Source organism: Crocodylus porosus, unplaced genomic scaffold (genome assembly GCF_001723895.1).
Source record: "Crocodylus porosus isolate Cpor-Errol unplaced genomic scaffold, CroPor_comp1, whole genome shotgun sequence".
In the NCBI taxonomy this organism is placed as follows: Eukaryota; Metazoa; Chordata; order Crocodylia; family Crocodylidae; genus Crocodylus; species Crocodylus porosus.
Genome location: NW_017728907.1, coordinates 33,353,603 through 33,374,680, shown reverse-complemented (window position 1 = coordinate 33,374,680; position 21,078 = coordinate 33,353,603). Strand labels below are relative to the sequence as shown.

The window sequence follows — 21,078 nt, the reverse complement described above, 5'->3', positions numbered from 1 at the left end:
TCAGAGTCAGAGGGAGGAGTTCCACATACTGACCCACTGGCCTTTCTTGCAGCTCCCCTCTGCAGGTATTGAGCTTCCTTGGTCAATTTTGATTACATGAATGGCTGCAGATTATCGTTGCCCTATTGGGTGACTTCATCCTCAAGCATGGTCATGGTTGTATAGACCCCCTTACCCAGCTCAGTCAGCTTTTTAACCTGTTGTCTATATCCACCTAAATTCTACACCACTGAGTAAAGGAGAGGTAGTCAAAAAGAGTTTAAGTCAGGAGTGTCAAACTCATCTGACCCACTAGCCAAGGTGAGTGGTATGGGGCCAGTACACAGGTTGGATCTGACTCAAAAGACCAGCCCCACATTCTGCATCTAGTGTGCATCTTGGAGAGGCTGGAGTGAGCACCACTGGGGTCCAGTCCTGCTCCAGCATTGAACTGCACATGGTGGCTGCTTTGGGACAAACTGGAGCAGGCACCACATGCAGTGCACAGGCACAGGTAGTGCACATGCTACTTGTAGGTCACTGAGACCCACAGGCAGCACCATGGGTGGGATCCAGCCTATGGGCCAGGTCTCTGACACTCCTGGTTTACATCATTTTCTTTAGAGGTACTTAGTTGATCTAGCTATTAGCTATTAATGAGGCAGCAAGAATCTCTAATGGGGAGAGCATTGGTGGTGATGTACCTCAATTTCAGCAAGGCTTTTGACACAGTCTCCCACAGCATCCTCATAAGCAAGCTGTGGAAACCAGCCTGATTCATTGTGCCCAAAACTTTTCATCAAGGGCTTGAACTGGGAAGAGGAACCAAGCAGCTTTCCCTAGGAGTGTGTCCTGTGTCTGCTACTGGTCTGTATCTTCATTAATGACTTGGAGGATGGAACGAAGTACACATTTATTAAGTTTGACGATGACACCAAGCTGGGTGGAGTAGCAGGACTAGGGGACAGGATTAGGATTCAAAATGACCTTGCTAAATTGGAAAAACATCTGAAATAAACTGGATGAAACAGAGTAAGGACAAATACACAGTGCTGTACCAGGAAGGAACAAGCAAGTGCATGCATACAAAGAGGGGAAGGTCATTAGAGTGCATTTGTACAAAAAAGGGAGCTAAGGGTCAGACTAGATGCCCGCCTACAAGTTCTAGGAAATTTCAACATGAAAATGTTCCTTTCTCCACTTTTTCTTTCCATAGTGTAGGTTGAAATCCCACAAATTGACTAAAGCATAAACATCCTCCACAACAATCCAACTGTGAATGGATGGGTAGAACAAAAGCACATTTCTGGCTAACTTACATTTTAATTGTTCCACTTCTGGCATATACTTGTGCCAGTTATGGCTGTTGTTCAGGTCTCAGTCAGCCAAGGGTCTTGGTAGACTGTGCAGCAGCTCTTTGTTACATGAGCAAAGCACATTTTCTGTCCACTCTGAGGAATGCTGAACTACTGAAATATGCAGGAAGACTCTTTTTTTTGGCCAATGTTCTTACCTTCCAATATCCTCTCTGCAGCCATTCTGTACATGTCAGCATGCTGTGCTATGCTACGGGCTGCAATTAAGTGCTTGAGCATTATTTCACAGCTTTGGTCAGTGTTTTCCCACAGGTCCAGTCCTTCAAAAGTGACAGTCTCTCGCTCCATCAAGGTAACCAAAGGCATCAGCAGTGGCACTGTGATGATGTTTGGTGGAGAGCACACGGTCTCTGAAACAAATGGAAAAAAACCTCAGAACTATCATAAATCCTGCAGATTTTCAGCTAATTATAGAGCAATATTCTTTCCTAAGAGATCCAAGCAATTTTGAGCATATTTTTGTCTTCTGTCATAGGATGCAGTCTCTCAAAGCAGCATCCTTCCTGCCCAACTGACAAAACTACACTTTACTAAGATACTGCAAAACTATGTAGCACATCCATATGCTAAATCCTTAGGAACTGCCATGCAGCCCAAAAATTATTGGGCACCTAAGTATCTTAGAGAACCTGTCACAGATCTGCAAGGGCAAAGCTTCCACTCACTCACTTCCATCTGCTTGAAGGGTTAATGCTCCCTCTCTTTCCCCTGGTTGTAGGGGATCTTAGCTCCTCTTCTGACTGCTTGCCATAAGAATGTAGGAGGGGGCATCTGAAGTGTGGAGGAGCAGTTACACCTGGCTTGGAGTTTTGGGAACCCTGAGCTTTCCTGCAAGGAGGAGCACCTAAGAGGATCAGAAGACTTAGCAAAGGCAGAAGACCCTGCTCCATCTCCCTTCTTGTATGGGAGGATTTGTCTCCTCTACTGGTTTCCCCTCCGCTACACTGGGAGATAGAAAAGAAGCAAAGTCTGCCATTCCCAACTCTTCCATCCTGGCAGAGGGAAGGGGAGACCCTGCCACAGATTTGTCCTTTCACAACCTAATCCAGCTGAAGCAGAATGGTCCTGCCATTTCCTGTTCTCCCTCAAAGCACACCAGAGTGGGTCTGGTAAAGTGGGGAGAGGCTGGCAGTACAGGAGAGGTGTTGTTCATGTGTGCATGCATATCGTGGGTTGGCTTGCTGTAGCCCTGCTTGCAGAAGTCATAACATAGAATCACAGAGAAGCAGGGCTGGAAGGGACACCCAGAGGTCATACAGTCCAGCCCGCCACTTGAATCAACTCCTCTTATTTTTCCTCTGTGCCACATTCCACTCACACAGAATGATGCAGCGTCACTTAAGTACATGAAGAACAGCTGAGCTACCCTTCTGCACTCATTTCCCACTGGCTTTCCTATGTTTTTTTGTACTTAGGATCATAGGAAAGTAGGACTGTAATGCATCTCATGAGTTCATCTAGTCCAGCCCCCTGCTCAAAGCAAGATCATCCCTGACTAAACCAGCCCAGCTGAGGGTCTGTCTAATATATTTTTGAAAATTTCTAGGGACGGAGATTGCACAACATCTCCAGGTAGCCTGCTCCCATGTTTGACCAGCCTCATAGTTAGAAAGTTCCTCTTACTCTCCAGCTTGAATTTCATGCTGAAGTTTGAGTCCATTGCTCCTAGTCCTGTCCCATGTAACTACAGAGAAAAGCCTATCTCCATCCTCTCTGTAACTGCTCTTCAGGTATTTGAAGACTTATCAAATCCCACCTCAGTCTTTTCTTATCCAAACTAAATTGCCCTAATTCTTTCAGCTATTCCTTACCAACCATGCTCCCTAGGCCCCTAATCATTTTTGTCATTCTCTGCTGGACTCTTCAATCTGTTCACATCCTTCTTGAAGTGTGGGGCCCAAAACTGGATGCAGTACTGCACGTGAGGCCTCAACAGTGTTGAACAGAGCAAAAGAATCACTTCCCTTGATTTGCAAGAGACACTCCTGTTACAAGAGAGATGTTTTGTGTAATGAGAGTTGGGGGCTTTCAGGGCAAAGCCATAAGCAAGCCAAAGGGGCAAGCTGATAATCAAATGATTGTACTACATTCTACGTCCATCACTATATCAAGGTAGAGAGGGAGCAAGTCAAAAGTTCAGAAAAAATGTTATAAAAAAGCTGTCATCTTTCTTCATCTGATTTAATTGGATTTTTTTCTGAACGTAACTGTGGCAGGCCAGTGTCATGTGTGCCTGGCTGCAGTCCAGGTACTGCACTCACCTTTTCCTTCGTGCAAGGCTTTGCTGAATGGTTTCAGCTGCTTTTCATAAGTAATGGCCATGTGGGTGTAGTGGTGCCGCAGTGTTGTCCAGGTTTGTTCCAACCTGGAGATCTGCTCAGACAAAAAAAGGAAGGGTCAAATTCTGATTTCACAACAGTTTATATTTAAAGCAACTCTCTGGCCACTGGCAGGCAACAGAGATTTCACTGTAAAGTATCACAATAGGAAATCCTGTGTTGTTGGAGCCTATGAAAAGTTTATTTTTCAGACCCTGGCAGTCATTAATTCCTTGATGCCATGGAATAAGATGTCCTGGTATTTAAGCAAGATGACTGCGTGTTCTTTTGGCAGAAGCAAAACATACTGTTCTGTTCCCTTCATGGTCTTCTAGGACAATGTTCAAATCACCATTGGACCAAACACAGGTGAAGGATTTCTCCTACTCAGAAAACAAAAGCAGCATTCCTGGCACCACACTGAGAAAACCATCCACTCTCCTTAGCTGGTAGTACACTTTAAACTGAGCATTTTGGCAAGAGGGCAAAAAGATGGTTCCCTCATGAGTGATTTAAACTGGATCCCCAGATGAGTTTGACAAGCAGAGGGGGTGAGGGGGATGCATTTTTTATTGTTCTTGGAGAACTGGATTGACAAGTAAGTAATTACTGTACAATGCCCATTTATACACAAAGGAATGCAACTTCCTGTTAGGGAGACCACTTATAAGTTTTTTCTTGCTCCAAAGCTCTTATTCAAGGATCATATATAAAAACTCTCCCCCAGCTGGCCCACATGATTGCATAACTTTGTTCAGATAAATATTCTTAGCTGTATTCAAAATACTTCAATTTCTTTAGGACTTTACAGACTGTTCCCTGCTAGAGCTAGTTGCTCAACAGTCCGGTCCCTTGTTATCAAAGTGATCATTTCAAACAACCACTGAAGGATCGCAGAGGAAGATCTATTCAGAAGGGGCAGACCATCTGTAACTGCAAAAACAATTGTTTATCTCATTATTCACTTGTCTTCTAAATAGTATCAAACTGTTTCTTCTGCACCATCACACAGGCACTGCTTTAGAATGGGGCCTTGTTCTAGAAAGCAAGTTTTCAGCTTGTTCTGGCATCAGAACATATTAGTGTTTTGTTGTGATTCAAAGTGCTGTTGAGCTCATAATGACTTGAGTCTTGGCTCTTCTTTCTGTCTGGCTGCGTGGGAATGTGCTTGTCAGTGCCTACCCGTGTTGTCTCAAAGCACTTGTGTGAGGACCTGAAATAGCTGAGCTAAGCAGGAATCACCAAACAGCAAAGGAACGTTTTCTTTACCTGTGGCATTTCTAGCGCTTTCATAATAGCAGAGAATGCATACAAATCCCCCAGAACATCCTTCAGCTCCACGGCTACTTGGATGATCCTGTTCAGCGTTGCAGCTCTCTCTTCTAAGTTTCCTGTGCAGCCCAAAATATCCACAGCTATTCCTATGGCCATGGTGTTATGCCTGGAAGAAAGCAAGCCAGTCACAGATACAGTGACTTATTGATGACTCATAATAATGCTAGGTTAACAATCAAAGAGTAGCAGAGAAAATCAAATCAAAGGCAAAATTAAAAGACCTTGCTGGCCCAAAGGAAGTCTGTGCGACTATTACAGACAAAGCTGCTCTTCCATGGCTCTCAGGGACAGCTGCCTTCTTATATCATATTAACAGGCTGCACTTTTGAGGCTACAAGATAACGAGTCTACTCACACTGCAAAGCCTAAACTTTTGCAGTGCTGCATTTTGGGTCCCCTGAGCGTCTCACTGGATAGTAGGCATGGGGTTTGCTGCACCAGTAGGGCCAACTGTAAAAGGATGTTCTTCCCTCGGCAGTTAGGGAAGCAGTCAGCCAGGGCAGTTAGGCAGACAGTCTCTTGGCAAGTACCTAACATGGCTACCTCTCTACTGCAAAAACAAAACCATCAGTGATCTCAGCATTATCTGGGAAACCCTCGTTTGCCCATTAAAAAGGATGGCAAACAAAGGTGTCATCACAGCCAAATATTACGAACCTTTTCACTCTCTGCAATCTGAGTGTTTACAACACAATTTAAGGTCTCTCTCACCCCAGCATGTGGTGATTTTGCTGCACACAAAATGTTCCATTCAACAGATGGAGTGTGACCCGGGAGCCATACGAGTTGTCCTAAATGCTTTAAGTTACAATCTCAGTGGAGCCCAAACACCTCTTCAGAGGCAAGCAGGACCTGGCTCCAGAGAGAAATTTGTGTTGTGGTCAGACTGCAGAGCTTCTCTTGAGTCTCCCTCTCTCTCCATATCCAAGTCACTTGTTTATTTCTGATAGTGGACCCCAGATTTTGGCTTGTGGCACATTGGGTAATGAAACCAAATCTGACTCTGCAGAAACCTTCTGTATCTGCCTGTGAATGCAGGATTGTGCTCTCTGTTTTCCAGGGCTTCTTGCTTCAGCCTCAGTAGTCTTGCTAGCTTACCCTCTGTATTACAAAGTGATCCACTGCTTTTTCTGTATGTTTATAGTGCAAAGTTCCCTTTGTGGCAGGTCTGTAGCTACGTTTGGTCCTCTCTCCGTGTCACTGCCCTTTTTTGTTACGAAAGACAGGATGCCACATGGATGAACTGCCTCAGTCTCATTCCACCTCCTCTCCCCCCACCCCCCCACTGCCTTGGTGAATTCCTAAAATCATCCCTTTTAGTCCAAAATTCAGCAAACTGCTGAAGTCTGTGCAGACACAAGGCTAGGAATCAAGGGTGGAGGCAGTAGGAAGATGATGTGGATGAAGTTCCTTTGAGGCCTCTTGCCAAGTTCTTGAAAGGCCTCTTGGATAACTCTCCCCTCTAACAACCCTTCACCCGTCTGTGTCCAAAGAGGATCAGAACCCCTGCAGTCCCTCATGAGAGTTGAGGGTGTTGAGCATTTCTGAAGATCAGCCCTCAAACACCCGGCTTTCCCTCTCACCATGGTGTTGCTCAGTGTGGCCCGAGAGCTCCTCTACCCACACAGCTGTGCCAGAACTCAGCAGTAGCGTAACCGGGGAGGGCCAGAGGGGCACCAGCCCTGAGCACTGGCTTACAGGAGGAACCAGTCTGCCAGGACTCTTTCCTGCAGCAGGTGCAGAGCCAAGTAGGTGCAGCCCTATGCCCAGCTGTGCATCTGGAGGGGGATGAAATGAGGCCCCAGCTGGGAGGCTTTGCCAGGACTTTGTGCAGTCCTGTCCCCCAGGGTGGGAGTAAACAGGGCACCGGGAGCAGTCCCAGGAAGCCCATGCCACTGCCTGCACCTCCGCAGCAGCAGCCCAATCTCATGTTGCTAAGAGATGAGCAACAGCAATAGCAGCTGCCGCTCACGTGAGCAGGACCCAGGCAGTAACATTCCCCCCGCTCCCCTCAACCTCCCCATACACTCTCCAGTAGTCAGCACAGATCCCCCTGGCCCCACGCACCGAAAGAGTTTGTTAGGCCTCTGCAACTCAGTGTCCCAATAAGTTATTACTCAATGGATCTCAATTCAGTAGACATTAATTTTGGAAAGTTTTGGGGGGCTGCTCTACCCGGAGATATAAAAAAGGCACAGCAACACTCGGGAAAGAATGATGCTCCATCTAAGTGTGGTAGAAGCAAAGTGCAAAGTAATGGGAACACTTACCTTTCAATTAGGTCCAGACGCAGCTGGTGTCCATACGGCAATGTAATGAGTTCCAGACCTGAGCTCACACCCATGATCCTTCTCATCTCTTCTGAGACCTCCAGTATCCTAGCAACCTGCGAAGCATATAAATTTGCACATGTGGATTTGGGAAGCTGACTTATGACAGAGCCATTTATACAGTTACTACCACTTCTGTGTCACCAGACCACTAACACAGAGTCATTTAAAATACCTTAATCAAGCAGAGAGGTGCTAAAAGCCGCACACACAAGGACTTAGAACCTCAAAACTTTTTGCCTGTGCAAATCAATCCTACAAAAATAAATAAGGGGGCTGGCCAAGATGCAAGGACTAAATGCTTCATTCCTTCATGCACAAGAAACATAAGAATGTTGTCGGGCACGTGGTAGGCAGGGGTCACCACAGAGTACACACATTATGTCTAAAAGAGCACGCACACAAGAACAGACTGGGCGAAGACCTGATCCTTCTTCAACACTGATGAACTTGGGCCTTAGTCAAGACATGCAGGAGATGCTGATTCCAACTCTCTGAGGCAGGAACTAAAAGCAGGCGTCTCACACGTTGGGAATGTGTGCTCAGCACTGGGCTACTGAGTCTATTGGGACTATTGAGGGGGCACTGTCACCACTTTCTCCTCCACCTATGTTTGGTGAGAAAGGTTTTGCCAGCTCCAACTCCAGGGGAGGGCTCAGGGCTACAAATCTCTAGCAGACAGACGCTCCTCCCATATTATGATGTCCAAATCCCAGGAAAGTGTGGAGTTTAGGGACAGCCGTTTATCATAACTAGGAGTTTAGATGTGCTAGTCCCTCAGTACAGTGATTTCATGGATTTCATCTGTAGGTGCTTAACTCCACGTGCTGTGTAGGGAGCCTGGGTGCATAAACATGGGGCTGTGAATTCCATTAGGGATGTAGGGGCCTGAAAGTCCAATGCTGCAAAGTACTGCAGGGCTTATGAATTTAGCCCTAGACTGCTGCAGTGGTGTAACAAGCAGGCTTTGTACCCTGGATAAACCCTATGGGAGACCAGGGGTGGGGGTGCAGAAATCCTACCCAAAACAGCCCCCAGCTGTTGTTGCTGCTGTGCTCTGCCTGCACTGGTTCTTGCTCTTGAAGCAGGAGCAGCCCAGTGTCCATGCACCCCACAGCAATACTGTGGGGCTGCTCTTGCTGCTGGGGCACAGACTGCACAGGGCTGGAGGATAATTCTGGTGCCCCTCCTAAGTCATCACCAATGCCTTTCTCACCCACCCCTAGTTTCACTACTGGATTGTTGTTGGCACTGTTGTTTCAAGTGGCACTTTAATTAATCTGATGTTCATACCGCCTGAATGAGAAACTCCTGGGAGCTTTGCAGTGTTAGCCATGAGCAAGAAGCTTCTCTTGCCACAGTTATGATTCGTTTCATGTTCCATGATGTATGTATGCAGCATTTATTCTGATGGGCTAACTGCAGCAACTAAAATGTACTATTCACTGAGAAATGGTTAAGGGAATTCAACACCCACTTTGACAGGCAGATTATAGCCATTTTGGTTAGTACTGAGGTTGTCTTCCGTTCTAAATGCTAAAAATCAATCTGCAACAGTGGGAGAAGACAGCTTTGGAGTGTGTAATGTTTTCCTGAGATCCTGATAGTAATACAGGTCCAGTAAGGGCTGTTGGTGTTAGACCCGCTGTGAAGCAGCCAAATGTTTCTTCTGTACAGGGATCCACTATTGAAACTCCTCAGTGGAAGTTTCCCAGGCCATTCTGCCAGCGTGAAAGGGAGGTGGACCCGAGTGGTGAGAAGGGCTTAGGGGAGATCAGCCAGTACTACCACTGCAGAAGAAAACCCTGCCGACAGGTGCTCAGCCTGGTTCACCAAGTCCACTGGGACTGGGCAATGGTAGCGAGCACAGCAGCAGTACCAGCAGCAGCCTGCTGTTGGGGGGCAGCCACACTCAGTCTCTCTCCTTTTGGTGTAATATACAGGTTAATCTGTCATTACTCAGTAGCCTCTACATCACTGCCACTCTACCTTATCATTTTTGTGGCCCACTGTGCTAAAACTCACCATTTGTCAACCTGGCTCCCTACATAAGTCCCAGAGAAAGGGCACTGGAAACATGTTTTTATTTAAAGTCACAGGCTAAGTAAGTCCTTGTCATGTCCCTCGGCAACAAAATATTTCCTTAGAGCTGACCTCTGCTCTCCTAAACCTCATGCTCTGTGACTAGCAGATGAGACAGATCTTGTGGATCTTTGGCAGGCAAGTTTAATTGCAGTCACTGAAGAGAACAGTTTATTTTAAATTATGATGACAAAATGCTAGTCACCCATTACTTTCTCTGGAGGAGCCATCACTGCTCTGTGGATGCTGCTCAGGTGGTGCATGCCTCTTTAATGGTATTGGAAACCAGACCTTATCTCACTAATAAAGTCCCTAAATGACCTAGATCAACTGATCTGCTGAGTTTATCCACCGAGTCACAATGTGAATGTGCAAATGTGCTGTTATGAAATCACTATGATGCATGATCCCTCCTCTGACTTTCAATAGCTTTTTAAAATTAATTTCCCTCCTGATTATGCTTTCAGAGCAAAACATTCCTAATAGTGAGGCGTGGGGCTGGGAAGGCTTTTCATTCCTTCCACAACAGAGTGAGAGGCTGACTAGTATGATCACTGAATATACATTCTGTTCCAATGACTGTGTAAGAGCTGCAGGATGAGCATTTAAATGAGAGTAATTGAGCTGATGGCAGAAGAAAAAAACACCATTTGAAACCATGTGCAGAGTGCCATTTGAATAGCAGATGATGGAATGAGAACATGAATTGTAATGGGCCAGATCCATAATAAAGGAGCGCTAGATGGCCACGTTCTCTGTCTCCCTCTCTTCGCCCAGTGCTGTTTCATAACATGGACAGGACCCACATCTATTCTTATCAAGCAGCTAAGCATCCAATTAGGTTTTCATGTCCCTTTTGTTTTGAACTATTACTAGAAAAAGAGCTGCTTTGTCCTTGGCTTACTTTCTTCTCTTCCTTTTCCACACTGCTGAGTCTGGAATAGCTGCTCCCAGTGATTTGCCAGTAGAATGAAGCCAGCACTATAAAAATACTCCATGCTTCTGATGCTAATTTCGCAGTACACTAGCGGGTACAAAAGGCATGTTGGAAGGGAGCTGGCTCAGAAGTCTTGGCAGCTGCTTTCCAATACCTCTCCGTTAAGGTCCAAACAGAAGATGAAGATTCAAACAAGGATTCGAAGAACAAGTCACCCTACATTCTGCTCTGCTCTACGCCATGCGCACCATTATGGGATCTGCGTGCCTTCCAGGAAATGGCCAAACAACAATTGTTCCTGGAAGCAACAGTCATGACTGGTTCTCTTTCTTACCATCATGACATTCATTCTTTCAGCCCAAATACTCTTTCTGCCAACCTTAATTTTACTTACAGAAGAAATACTGAGTTGTGAATGGACAACAAATGATGTGTGATCAAATGTCTGAAACAGTGGAAAACTTGGGCTTCAAAACCAGGCCAGCTATGATTTTTGGTTTAGAGATAAACTTTAAATCATTCTAAACCAGGGGTTGGCATTTTTTTGCACCCATAGGCCAGAGCTTGTGATTCATCCCTTGACTGAGGGATATAAATCCCTCCCCCCGCAGCTCAAGCCACCTGTGCTTGCTCTCACTACAGATACTTGGACCCTCTGTGAGAGTAAGCACAGACACAACAAAGCAGCAGGAAGGACTGGATATGGCTCACAAGCTGCAGGTTGCCAGCCCCCATCAAAGGGGATAATGTATTCTAGGCTACCTCTTAGTAAGTCCTTAACAACAAATTAATATTTTCAGATTTCCCTTTAATTCTTCCAAATCCCTTAAAAAAACCCAAAAAACCCAAGCTGAAAAACTGCCCAGAGAGATGCAGAAAAATTTTTTTCCCTTTACAATTATTTGGTTTTTAATAAGAAAAAAAATTACCTTGCAGTCCATTCTAAGTATGTGCTGTGCAATAATCTTTGGATCATTGTTGGTGAATAGCTCCTTGACTCTCTTTAGCATTGATGTTTCAAGTGGCTTGTTTTCCAGAGGAAGGAGCTTGGATTCAAAATCATTTGGTTTAAAACTAGAGACAGTCTCAAGAACAGGTGCTACATACATGCTGCCCTCCTCAGCCGTCACACTCTGCGCTGCTAATGGATCCATAGACCTCTGTGATGCATCCTCCTCCAGGGTCAGGTAACTGGTCTCAGAGTTCCTGAACGAAAGGGCGCCATTCTCTTTAGCTGTCAGATGTTCCACGTAGCTCTTCTGACATGAAGGCTGTTTTGCTGCTCCACAATCCATGGGAGTGGCAGGGTTTAGCTCACAGTAGTGTGCCTCTGAACTGTGCCAAGCTAAAGGAGACTGTGGTGGCTTCAGCAAAGGCACTTTGCTGGGTTTAGGTGGAGGCTTGGGACAGAGCTGACTGTCTGAGCCTCTAAGTGCTTCTCCTGCTTGAGAGTCTGAGGCAACTCTCTGGACAACTGTGGGGCTCAGAGTAGGCTCACTGCCTGTTCTGAATGGGGAAATAGGGGAATTTGGACATGAACCTGTACCTGTTTCAGGTACCTGAGATGGATGCCTTGAACCTGCAGACAAAAAACAGAAACAGAAAATCCAGCACTTTTAATGACAATAAAGCAATCCAAGGCAAAATGCATACAATTCCTGAGGTAGATCTGCTTTGCTGTTACTTACTGGGCAACATGTTTCAGATCATGTCAGTTCTTCATTCTGTGCCACCAACATGTATTTTTAGGGATGTGCTAGGCAGCAAATTCTACTTATTTGCAGATCCTCCCAAAATCCCAAACACACAGAACAGCTGCACTATAATCTCAGTCTGTGGTAACTCTGACAATAACCCAGCTCCCCACAGCATACATGGAGCATACAGTCAGAGCTGGAAAATCTCCATGGCTTGGAATAGGAGTTTGTTTGTAATCTGATCTGCTATATAAAAAAGGGAAACTTCTAGCTGCACCACACAAAGACCGTGTGCATCATTTCTAGGAAGACAAGTTAGAGATGAAAGAACAAGTTCCTCAAAGTGGATTTTGGACACATAGCAAGGTATAAAGAAAAATAACGTCAGGGATGTTAATCTTGTATATCCAAAAGATAGCTGGAGAAGCATGTGCCTGTACTGTAAAATTTCCTATAAACTCATCCTGTAGTTCATACACAAACCGCCCACCGATTTCAAACAGAGGACTCAATGCAGGATTGGACTGAAGTCAGAGGTTCCCAAAGGGTGATCCACAGAACACTTGTCATCTGCAGAGAGCTAACTGGGCACATCACACTGGCTTTAATTCTTATTTCCAGCTGCTATACTGCATTAGAGCCAGCTAGACTGTAAGATCTCTAGAGCAGGAATTGACTCCAGTAATATTTCTGGCACCTACAACAATGTGGCCTTGCTCCTGACAGAGCTTTTATGCTTTTGTCACTATCATCATCACCACTTTACAAAGCCACATGAACTACCTACCTAATTTTACATTTCAGGCTACTGCTACTGTAAATTATTTCCTCTAACTAGGATGGTAATCAGCTCAATTATGAATGGAAGGGAAGGCAGTTTGTGCAATCATATTTATGGGTAGAATGGACAGAGAGATGCTCATGACAATTTCTGTTATGATGTGGTTCCCTATGGAGGTGCTGGAGAGCTCCTGTCTTAATAAATCTATTTACAAGGGAAGCAGTGGATTTTATATTTTTCCTCCCATGGATTTACTGCTCAAGAAAAGTTCAAGACTGACCGTCTTGGAAACCATATCAGTATTTGTGCTTTTGGGGACAGTTCCCTTGGTGTGCTGCTTGGGAAAGAAAAGGAAAGCAACTGGCATCTGGGGAAGTGTCCACATGTCTTTTCTCAGTGAGGGCAGAGAAGTGGAACTGATCACATTCTCATTCATGTAACACTGCTGTTGCTCAGTAAAGCTATGGGGAAAGGGAATATAGTTGTGGGGGGTGGGGACACCTACAGCAGTAGCAGTAGGGTTGTGATATAGGAAGAGAGACCAGTAAGAAAGGGAGATAAACAGCAGAGCTTTTGGTCATCAAACTTCCTCTCTCCTAATAGTTGGGAGAATACAGAAGAGGGCAAAGGAGTACCGATGCATTAGCTGAAGATGAGTATAGTTTACTTGGGCAAGTATGAAGCCTGCTAAGATCTCATCAGCTCCACTCCTGCCACTCAGTAAGCCAGGGCCAGAGCAGTGTCAGTGAAACTGATGACACTCTTGCAAGACCTGGAAGGGTAAGAAGATACTGTCAAGGAGGTGCCAATTAGTGCCAAGCACGATAGTCCTTTTTGGGATATGGAAACTTATTCACTAGTGCCAAGCCACCATGCTGACAGATGACCTTGTAAATACAGCCTGGTTCTAGTAGTTGTAATAGCAGATTAAATTAAACTATCAACAATTTATATGAACCACCAAAGAGCTACCGAATAAAAACTGGATTACAGGACTCCTACACTCAGCCCTCTCCCGCAGGAGACTGAATTTTCACTTTCTGGAACTTTAATCTATAGCATCTGGCAAAGGAACCGACAACCTGAAAACATGCATCTTCTGCGTAGTTATTAGAAACTTCACTACAAACATACCAATTGGCAGGTAGCTTTCTGACTGGTGAGCCTTCAGTGGGAATCTTTTCTCCTGGACATGGTCCAAACTCGCTGGCTGGCTACCACTTTTTTCTTTGTTTCTAGGATGGGAAAAAAAACCCCAACACAGCCATATTGTTAAAGTGTAGCACAATTCTTACCATTTGCAACAGGGCCAAAAACTGGGGGGAGGGGAAGGGGAACAATCTTTCTTTTCCCTTTAAGGGCAGCTTAAAAGCTTAAAGTCTTCTTTATGTTGCAGTAGCACAAAGGGGTTTTTGCACGGGTGAGGCTCTTGCCTACAGTGTTCAGTGTTGAGAGAAATTTCTCGGCACAGAATTTTTTCTGGTAGCTATACACAGGGGCAAGGCCCATTCTTTACCTCACCAAGGCTCTGATCCATCTCCTGCATACTGAAAGACCGTAGTCGATCATAAGCATAGTCTCTATTAGGAAGTCTCAACTGTCAGACTGAGGGCCCATTCTCTAGCAAGAAAGGTCTCACTACTCTGCTCTTCCATTTCTCTTATAGTTCAATCACTAGGCAGTGAATATGCATGCTTTCATTTTATATTTTCCTACATATATACACAAAGAAAATATTCCCTGATACTCCCAGGGAAATCATGTGAAAAATAAAGTTATTTAAAGGCTCTGTGTAAATGGTTTACTCAGTTCACGTGAAGTTTTCACAACAGAATTAAAAGCATCTACAAACTGCATTGTGAGGAATGATTTGCAATTTCTTAATTAAACTTATTATGGTTTTTTTTATTTGAGTGTTTTGACTTTTCCACGCAATGCCGGGACAGGATGGTAAGGAGGAATCCAGAGTCAGCTGTGTTACTGAACCTCTGCTTATTCCATCTCACTTTGTCTCATGGCTGGCATTTCCATCACAGCAGTTGAATAAGGAAAAGAGCTTGGCTTGGGAGCAACAGCAAAGTTTTACTTTGCTCCTTCAATGTATTTTACTATTTTCGTTTTTTGTTCTAACACTGCCCTGTGCTAGCAAGGTCTGATTCTGAAATCACTGACTTCTCAGGAGTTCTTTCTGACTTACATCAGTATGAGAGAGAAGAGAATCAGAACTGCAGAGCCCAATGGGGGACTGAATCATACCTGAATCATATTTTTCCAAAAAGATTTTCAAAATCTGAATAATTCACTCATATTCATCAACACATCAGCATATTAATTAAGGCTCAACTTAATTAATGTCAGAAAATTTGAGTGCAGTGTACAAATGCAATGTACAAATGCAGACAGCTACACTAAAACGCATTAGTTACTGCTTGTGTAAGGCCTGGTCCAAATCCCATTGGAATTAACAGGAATCTCTTTGATACTTCAGTGTATTGGGATTAGGCCTTTAAAAATGACTTACTATGAAACTGTGTTGTGCCCTGGTCCCTTCTCCACTAATATTGAGTACAAAACTCCCACTGACATCTGTGGAAGCAAGACAGCCCCTCCCTTGATTTCCCTTATAGGGTAGTGGTAGAAGGAAACAAAAAGTACCTTAAAAGGTTTCCTCTGGTTAAGCTATGCTCCCGGGATTGGACACCGCACACATTGAGGCTCAGTCTTTTTGTGGTCTCTGATTTTCCTTCTGAAATGCTGCATTCTCTTTGTCGGACCGGAGATACTCCATACCGCTCCTCTAGACACCTCAGTGGCACAGTCCGGTTAATAGGCTGAAAAATAATTGCTCCACTCTGCTTTGATATTGGTTTGCGGTTCCCCACGTGATACCTAACTAACCCAGGGATGCTGTCAAAACTTTCAAGTTCAAACTGATATTGAACACGGCAGTAGGCTTCACTGAGTCTCACGACTGTCCTGTTGATTTTGAAATGCTGAGAAATGTTTTTCCACTGACAGGTAAGAACAAAGTTGCCAGGACTGGAGAGAGAGTCCCGAATCAAGAAGTCACCATCTCTCTGAACTAGACTTTCTGCCACCTTAGAGAAAGAAAAGAAAAAGAACATACTCAAAATCACCCTTGACCAGCAATCTCATCAACAAGATCCCTTTATGCAAGGGGTTGGCAACCTGTGGGTCAAATCCTACGCAGGAAGAGACTGACTCCAGCCTAGGAAGGTCCAACCTGACCAGGCAGCTGCACCAAGGTCCAACTTGGCCAAGCAGCCCATTTCCTTCTCACTGCTCCCTCATGCCTGTGCTTACTCTCGCTGCAAAGAAGTCAGTTATTTGGGGGGCAGAAAGTGGGGCAAAAAGTTGCCCTCCCCAGTTCTGTCTCCGTCAAAATTTCAGGGGCCATTACATAATCCTTCACAGCAGGTCTCTGCAAGGAAATTCTAGGACAGGGTTTATGGGCCTAACAGAGCATCCATAATGTTTGTAGGCATCCACCTTTCAGCTTGTCAAAGGAAACGGATCTGCGAAGGGGAATGACATCACCCAGAACACTGGCGGCAGGAAATAACATAGCTTTTCCATCATATACATGCACCAGCTTGGAGGTTATTACTGCAAGTGGCCAGAATTTGCCATTTAGTTATCACAAGTTATTTAAAGTGATACAATCAGCTGCTTTATAAAATAGGTTTGGGTCCATTTTTTTAAAATTCAGTATCTATTTGGGAGGTCAAATGGCCCTGTTTCTTTATGAACTGAGCTGGGCATTTCCATTTGGAAAGGATTAATTCATCTTAAACCACAAAACTGGCTACTCCACCTGCCTTTCACCACTCATGCTGCTACCAGCAGGAAGCATCACAATTCCAACTGTATCTGCTAGATGCATTCCCATTGTGAGCCAGCAGGGGGAAATCATGATGTTTTTGTGTGGAAGAGCCAAAATAATGACTGCTTTATAAACCAACAACTATTCTATTTTGATAGGGCCTAAAATAAAACTACCCTGTTTAATTTCTAACTTGGGAAAAGTTCAAAAGGAACATTTTTCCATGTTGCTTAATCACACTGAGCCAAAACAAAGTTGCTATCAGAACACAGGGGACAGAATACTGCCTTTGTCCACATCACAGAGGTGTACTTGTAACTTGTTTGTTTGTGAAGGTATATGAATTAACAGCTCTGTGACCGGACTATTGCTTTCCTCACTCCTGTTTCATACCAAGGCATGATAAGTAAATACTGTATCAGACATTGCTTAGTTCACGCACTGAAAGGCATTCAGTTTCTCTTGAACTAATGATCTCACAGAGACTCTATATGTAATATTCCCATGTTAGTCTGTCTGTCTGTACATGAAAACCAACAGGCCTGTCTATGAGGGAATCCCCAGGGAGAACGTACCTGCCGAGGAATGCGCCCGTGGTACCAGGCATGGCTTCGCAAGTCTTCACTGCTTAACTGCAGCTCTTCTTCTAGCTCTTTCTTCAGCTTTTCCGGGGTGCTGTCTGTAATCTGCCTCTCCCTAGAGAACTACAATAAAGATATAAAAGAAAAGGTCAACAGTGCCAAGCTTAGTGATAAGCATTATATCTCAGTCAAGTTTTCATCTCATGTGTCATCCACTGCACCAGCCATTGGAAACTGGGCTCTACATTTAGCCAGCTGGCTTGGCTTTGATCTCTAAGCAATATTTGCAAAGGCTGTGTCAGAGGAAAGGTGTGTAATGATTACACTTTGCATAGAGTGCATCATAAATATCCCATCTGTGCACCAATATAATGCAACTGCTGAGTCACTTGGCCACTGCATCTTCTCCATAAGAATCCAATGTGTGGCAAGCACAGTACAATCGGGTTGCCCCATCCCTAGTAAGAATATTCTGAACATAGCAGGACTTATACCAACTGGATGGGGGTACTGATTCGGTAGCTCTGCTGCATGTGAAATGTGTATCTTGTTAAAGTTCTTTCCCTCCTTAAAAAACTGTCATTACAAGAGGAAATTCAGACTAATTGAATTCAATGTTTTCTGGTGATTCTCCTCTTCCTTTACTGAAAACAAGCAAAATTTCTGTACACCTCCATGACACACATGGGAATCCTAGAACCCCATAATACATATGGGATCTACTGAGGAATCCACTTGTACTGAGTAGTGAGCATATTGATCCTCATAGCCCTCTGCTCCTAGAAGAATCTGCCTTTCTTGGACCATTTCTATCAAAGATTCCTTGGTCCTTCTCAGGAATGAGACTTTGGTGATTCACTAAAGGCACCTACACATGTGCAGCAAGGCGGCTCCAACGCTCTGTAATTACAGTTCATCAAAGCAGACTTGATTAATTGCTGAAGCGTGGTAACTACTGTGCTCCAGCAGACTCCAGCTTCACATGTATCAGCATCCCTGCACTGAAAAATGGTGGTAGAGGCACTTTAACTAAAGCTTGTTCAATGAGCTTTAGTTAAAGTGCCCCGCCATCATTTTTCAGCATGGGGACACTGGCACACATGACACTCTGGAAGCTTTAATTAGAGTGGCTCTTGCAGCTGCTCTTATTAAAGGTCCTCCTCTCCCCGACTCCCACAGCACATGTATAAACACCCTAAAGGTCTGGTCCTCCTCCAGAGAAGCATAAACAATACTGCTGTACAATTTTTCAAACCACTGAATAAAGAGAAATTCTTTGGACAATTAAACAGTCTCCCAGAGTCCTGTGATTCAAACTCTGCATTTAATGGTGCTGAAACGCTCACAGAAACTTTTCAGTTTCCAAAGTGGATTGGCTATTTGTGTCAGTCAAAGTGTTGCTGCATTAATCATGGAGATATGTGAACAGATGATGTTACTTCTAAACAAAAAGAGCGAGTGACACAGAATGCAGGTCAACCACAGTTTTTTTCTTATTGGTCATATAGTTTGCAGTTATCTGATTACGATCCAAAGCTTCCAGACTGATCTTTCTAGCTGCACTGATGCGGATGCTCCAGTTCATGCAAGTGTTTAAAGAGAGTGGACTACACTGCTGTGCACCTACTGTTCACAAACTTTCTATGAACACTCCCCTCTAAAGAGTTTTCTCCTTCAAAGATATCCCCACAGCCTATACCTGCAAGAGTGCTCCTTTCAGCAGTACTCTGGGCAGTCCAGACTACTCCAGTTAAAGCAGACTGCTAGAAAGCATAGTGTTGATGGAACAATGCCAGAAGAAATGGGTGTTCTGCTTGCCAAGACCATCTGAACATGCTAAAAGTTCAGATGAATTATAAGATTAATTTTCTTCTTGCCTCTTCCTATGGAACAGTGATGCCTTATTAGACAGTAACAGTTTGGTGAGTTACTTTGTACAGCAATGTGGAGATTACAACGAGCCTCAGTTTTGTTTCTCTAGAGTCTAGGCCATGTTATCGTGTTGTTTGCACATGTAAGTACAGGTTAACATAGATAATCATGTTGTGCAACGAAGAGAAAACCCTGCCCTTCCTCCTGCAGCCAGGATGCGGTTCTGCTTCTGAAGGGATTAGGCAGGGTCTCTGGCTTGTTCAGGGCATGTAGCCTCTACAGGGCAAGAAGACTAGCTTCTTGCATGCCAAGATACAAACAGCATTGATGTCAGAGGCCACCATAACTTGGAAGCAGAAGTGCCATGGTAATGCCCCCTGCTGCTTAAGGGCAGCAGCCTTCTCAATCAGCTCCAAAGTCGCTTTGCAGCCTGTGGAGGGTGGGGATTCCTTGGCCTCTCATTCCCCACAAAGTCTCTTCTCAGTGAAGCTATCACTATGTAAGATGAGGGCTGTCTAACTTTTAAGCAGACAGGAGCCACATGCCCCCTGGGCTGCACCAGCGAGGGCCTCATAGTATGGACTAGTGTAAGCCACAGGCCCCTCAGGCCACAGACTGTGTGGGCACTCAAGCCTCACTCTTAGTTCCCTTGCTGCACTGTGCAGGGGCCCCAGGATACAGTCAGCACTGTGCCCACGCTGCATCATCCCTGGGGTGGGAGCACAAAGTGGAAAGGAGGGGGAGCCTGGCACCCCCCAACTGCTGCTGCAGCAAAGGGGGGAGAAACAGCTGGGTGGGAGCCTGGCAGCCACAAATTAACACTTTGGGAGTCCCATGTGCCCCCCTCCCCACTTGCTATCTGGGCAGCCCTGTAATGGAAAACAATTTGGCAAAATACCTCAGCATCCATAACGACACATAGAACTAGAAGTATTTAAAGTTATTAAGCATAATAATGCCAGAAACAGACACAGCCTCTGCACAGGAGTAAATTTCATCCACATGAATAACGCTGAAAAATAACTTGTATCTTTAAAGCTGAGTAATTTACTACAGCTGTTTCGTCAGGATACAGGTACATAACACAACAAAGGAACTGAGCATTCCCTCCAGTGGGCAGCTGGATTGCTCATTAGCTCTGGAGAGAAAGTAATGAGCAGGGATCCTGGTTTTCCCTGATAAAAAATTGCAAATTGTCTGATAAAACCCTCCAAATCTGTGATTAAAATAAAAGGCCCCTCCACAGCCTCCCCAACCCTGCTGGTGCCCCTCACTCCCTCCACAGCCCTCTGCCCCGCAATCCCCCTGGAACTCTGCCAGCCTGCAGAGGGCTTGTCACAAAACTGCAAAATCTGCAGGCTTCTCCAGTAAAATGAGAAATCTGTGTTTGCCTCCAGTAAAAGGTAAAATCCATGGTTTACTCCATTTTTCTGTGGGAAATAGGATCCCTGGTAATGAAACACATCTTGTACTCATCAATTTCCTTCCAGCAACCTTATTAGAAAAACATTTCAGGAATCCAACCCAGCTAAATTGTTAACATGCACGATTACCTAAATTTTAAAAATCCATTCCACCAGCACTAACCATGCACTCTGCAGAGGTCAGATTGGAAGCCAACATGTCAGTAACTGCCTGCCATTCTGTATCTAGTGGGGAACTCCAGTAGCTGGCATGGTTCCCAAGGTATTCCCAGAAACACTTCCTACACACCTACTAACTGTAAATGAAACTGCCTAACCAGCTTTCTGTTGGCTCAAACTACTAAACTGTGCCTAATTGTATATCCAATGAATAGTGAGAGAAAGAGGATGTGAAAGATAAAGTTTGTTCATAACTACAGTGGCCAATGTAGTTCTGTTATCAACTCTAAAACCCAAGGGCCCATGCCCTGCAAAAATGTACGTATTCGCTTAACTTTATACCCTTCAGGTAATCTGGGGCTC

The 21,078-nt window shown here is 44.7% G+C and overlaps 1 protein-coding gene across 4 annotated transcripts in view; it reads right to left on the bottom strand.

The window, feature by feature from the left end:
- Nucleotides 1-21,078, bottom strand: part of BCAR3 (breast cancer anti-estrogen resistance 3) — a 130,568-nt gene that overhangs the window by 5,482 nt on the left and 104,008 nt on the right. For all 4 annotated transcript variants that reach the window (XM_019531088.1, XM_019531087.1, XM_019531089.1 and 1 more), the window contains 8 exons: nt 17,255-17,383; nt 15,491-15,933; nt 13,970-14,070; nt 11,287-11,936; nt 7,279-7,394; nt 4,943-5,114; nt 3,617-3,728; nt 1,493-1,705 (listed from right to left, as the gene is read on the bottom strand). In XM_019531088.1, coding sequence (XP_019386633.1) covers nt 1,493-1,705; nt 3,617-3,728; nt 4,943-5,114; nt 7,279-7,394; nt 11,287-11,936; nt 13,970-14,070; nt 15,491-15,933; nt 17,255-17,383 — 1,936 coding nt within the window. The remainder of the gene's footprint in view (nt 1-1,492; nt 1,706-3,616; nt 3,729-4,942; nt 5,115-7,278; nt 7,395-11,286; nt 11,937-13,969; nt 14,071-15,490; nt 15,934-17,254; nt 17,384-21,078) is intronic.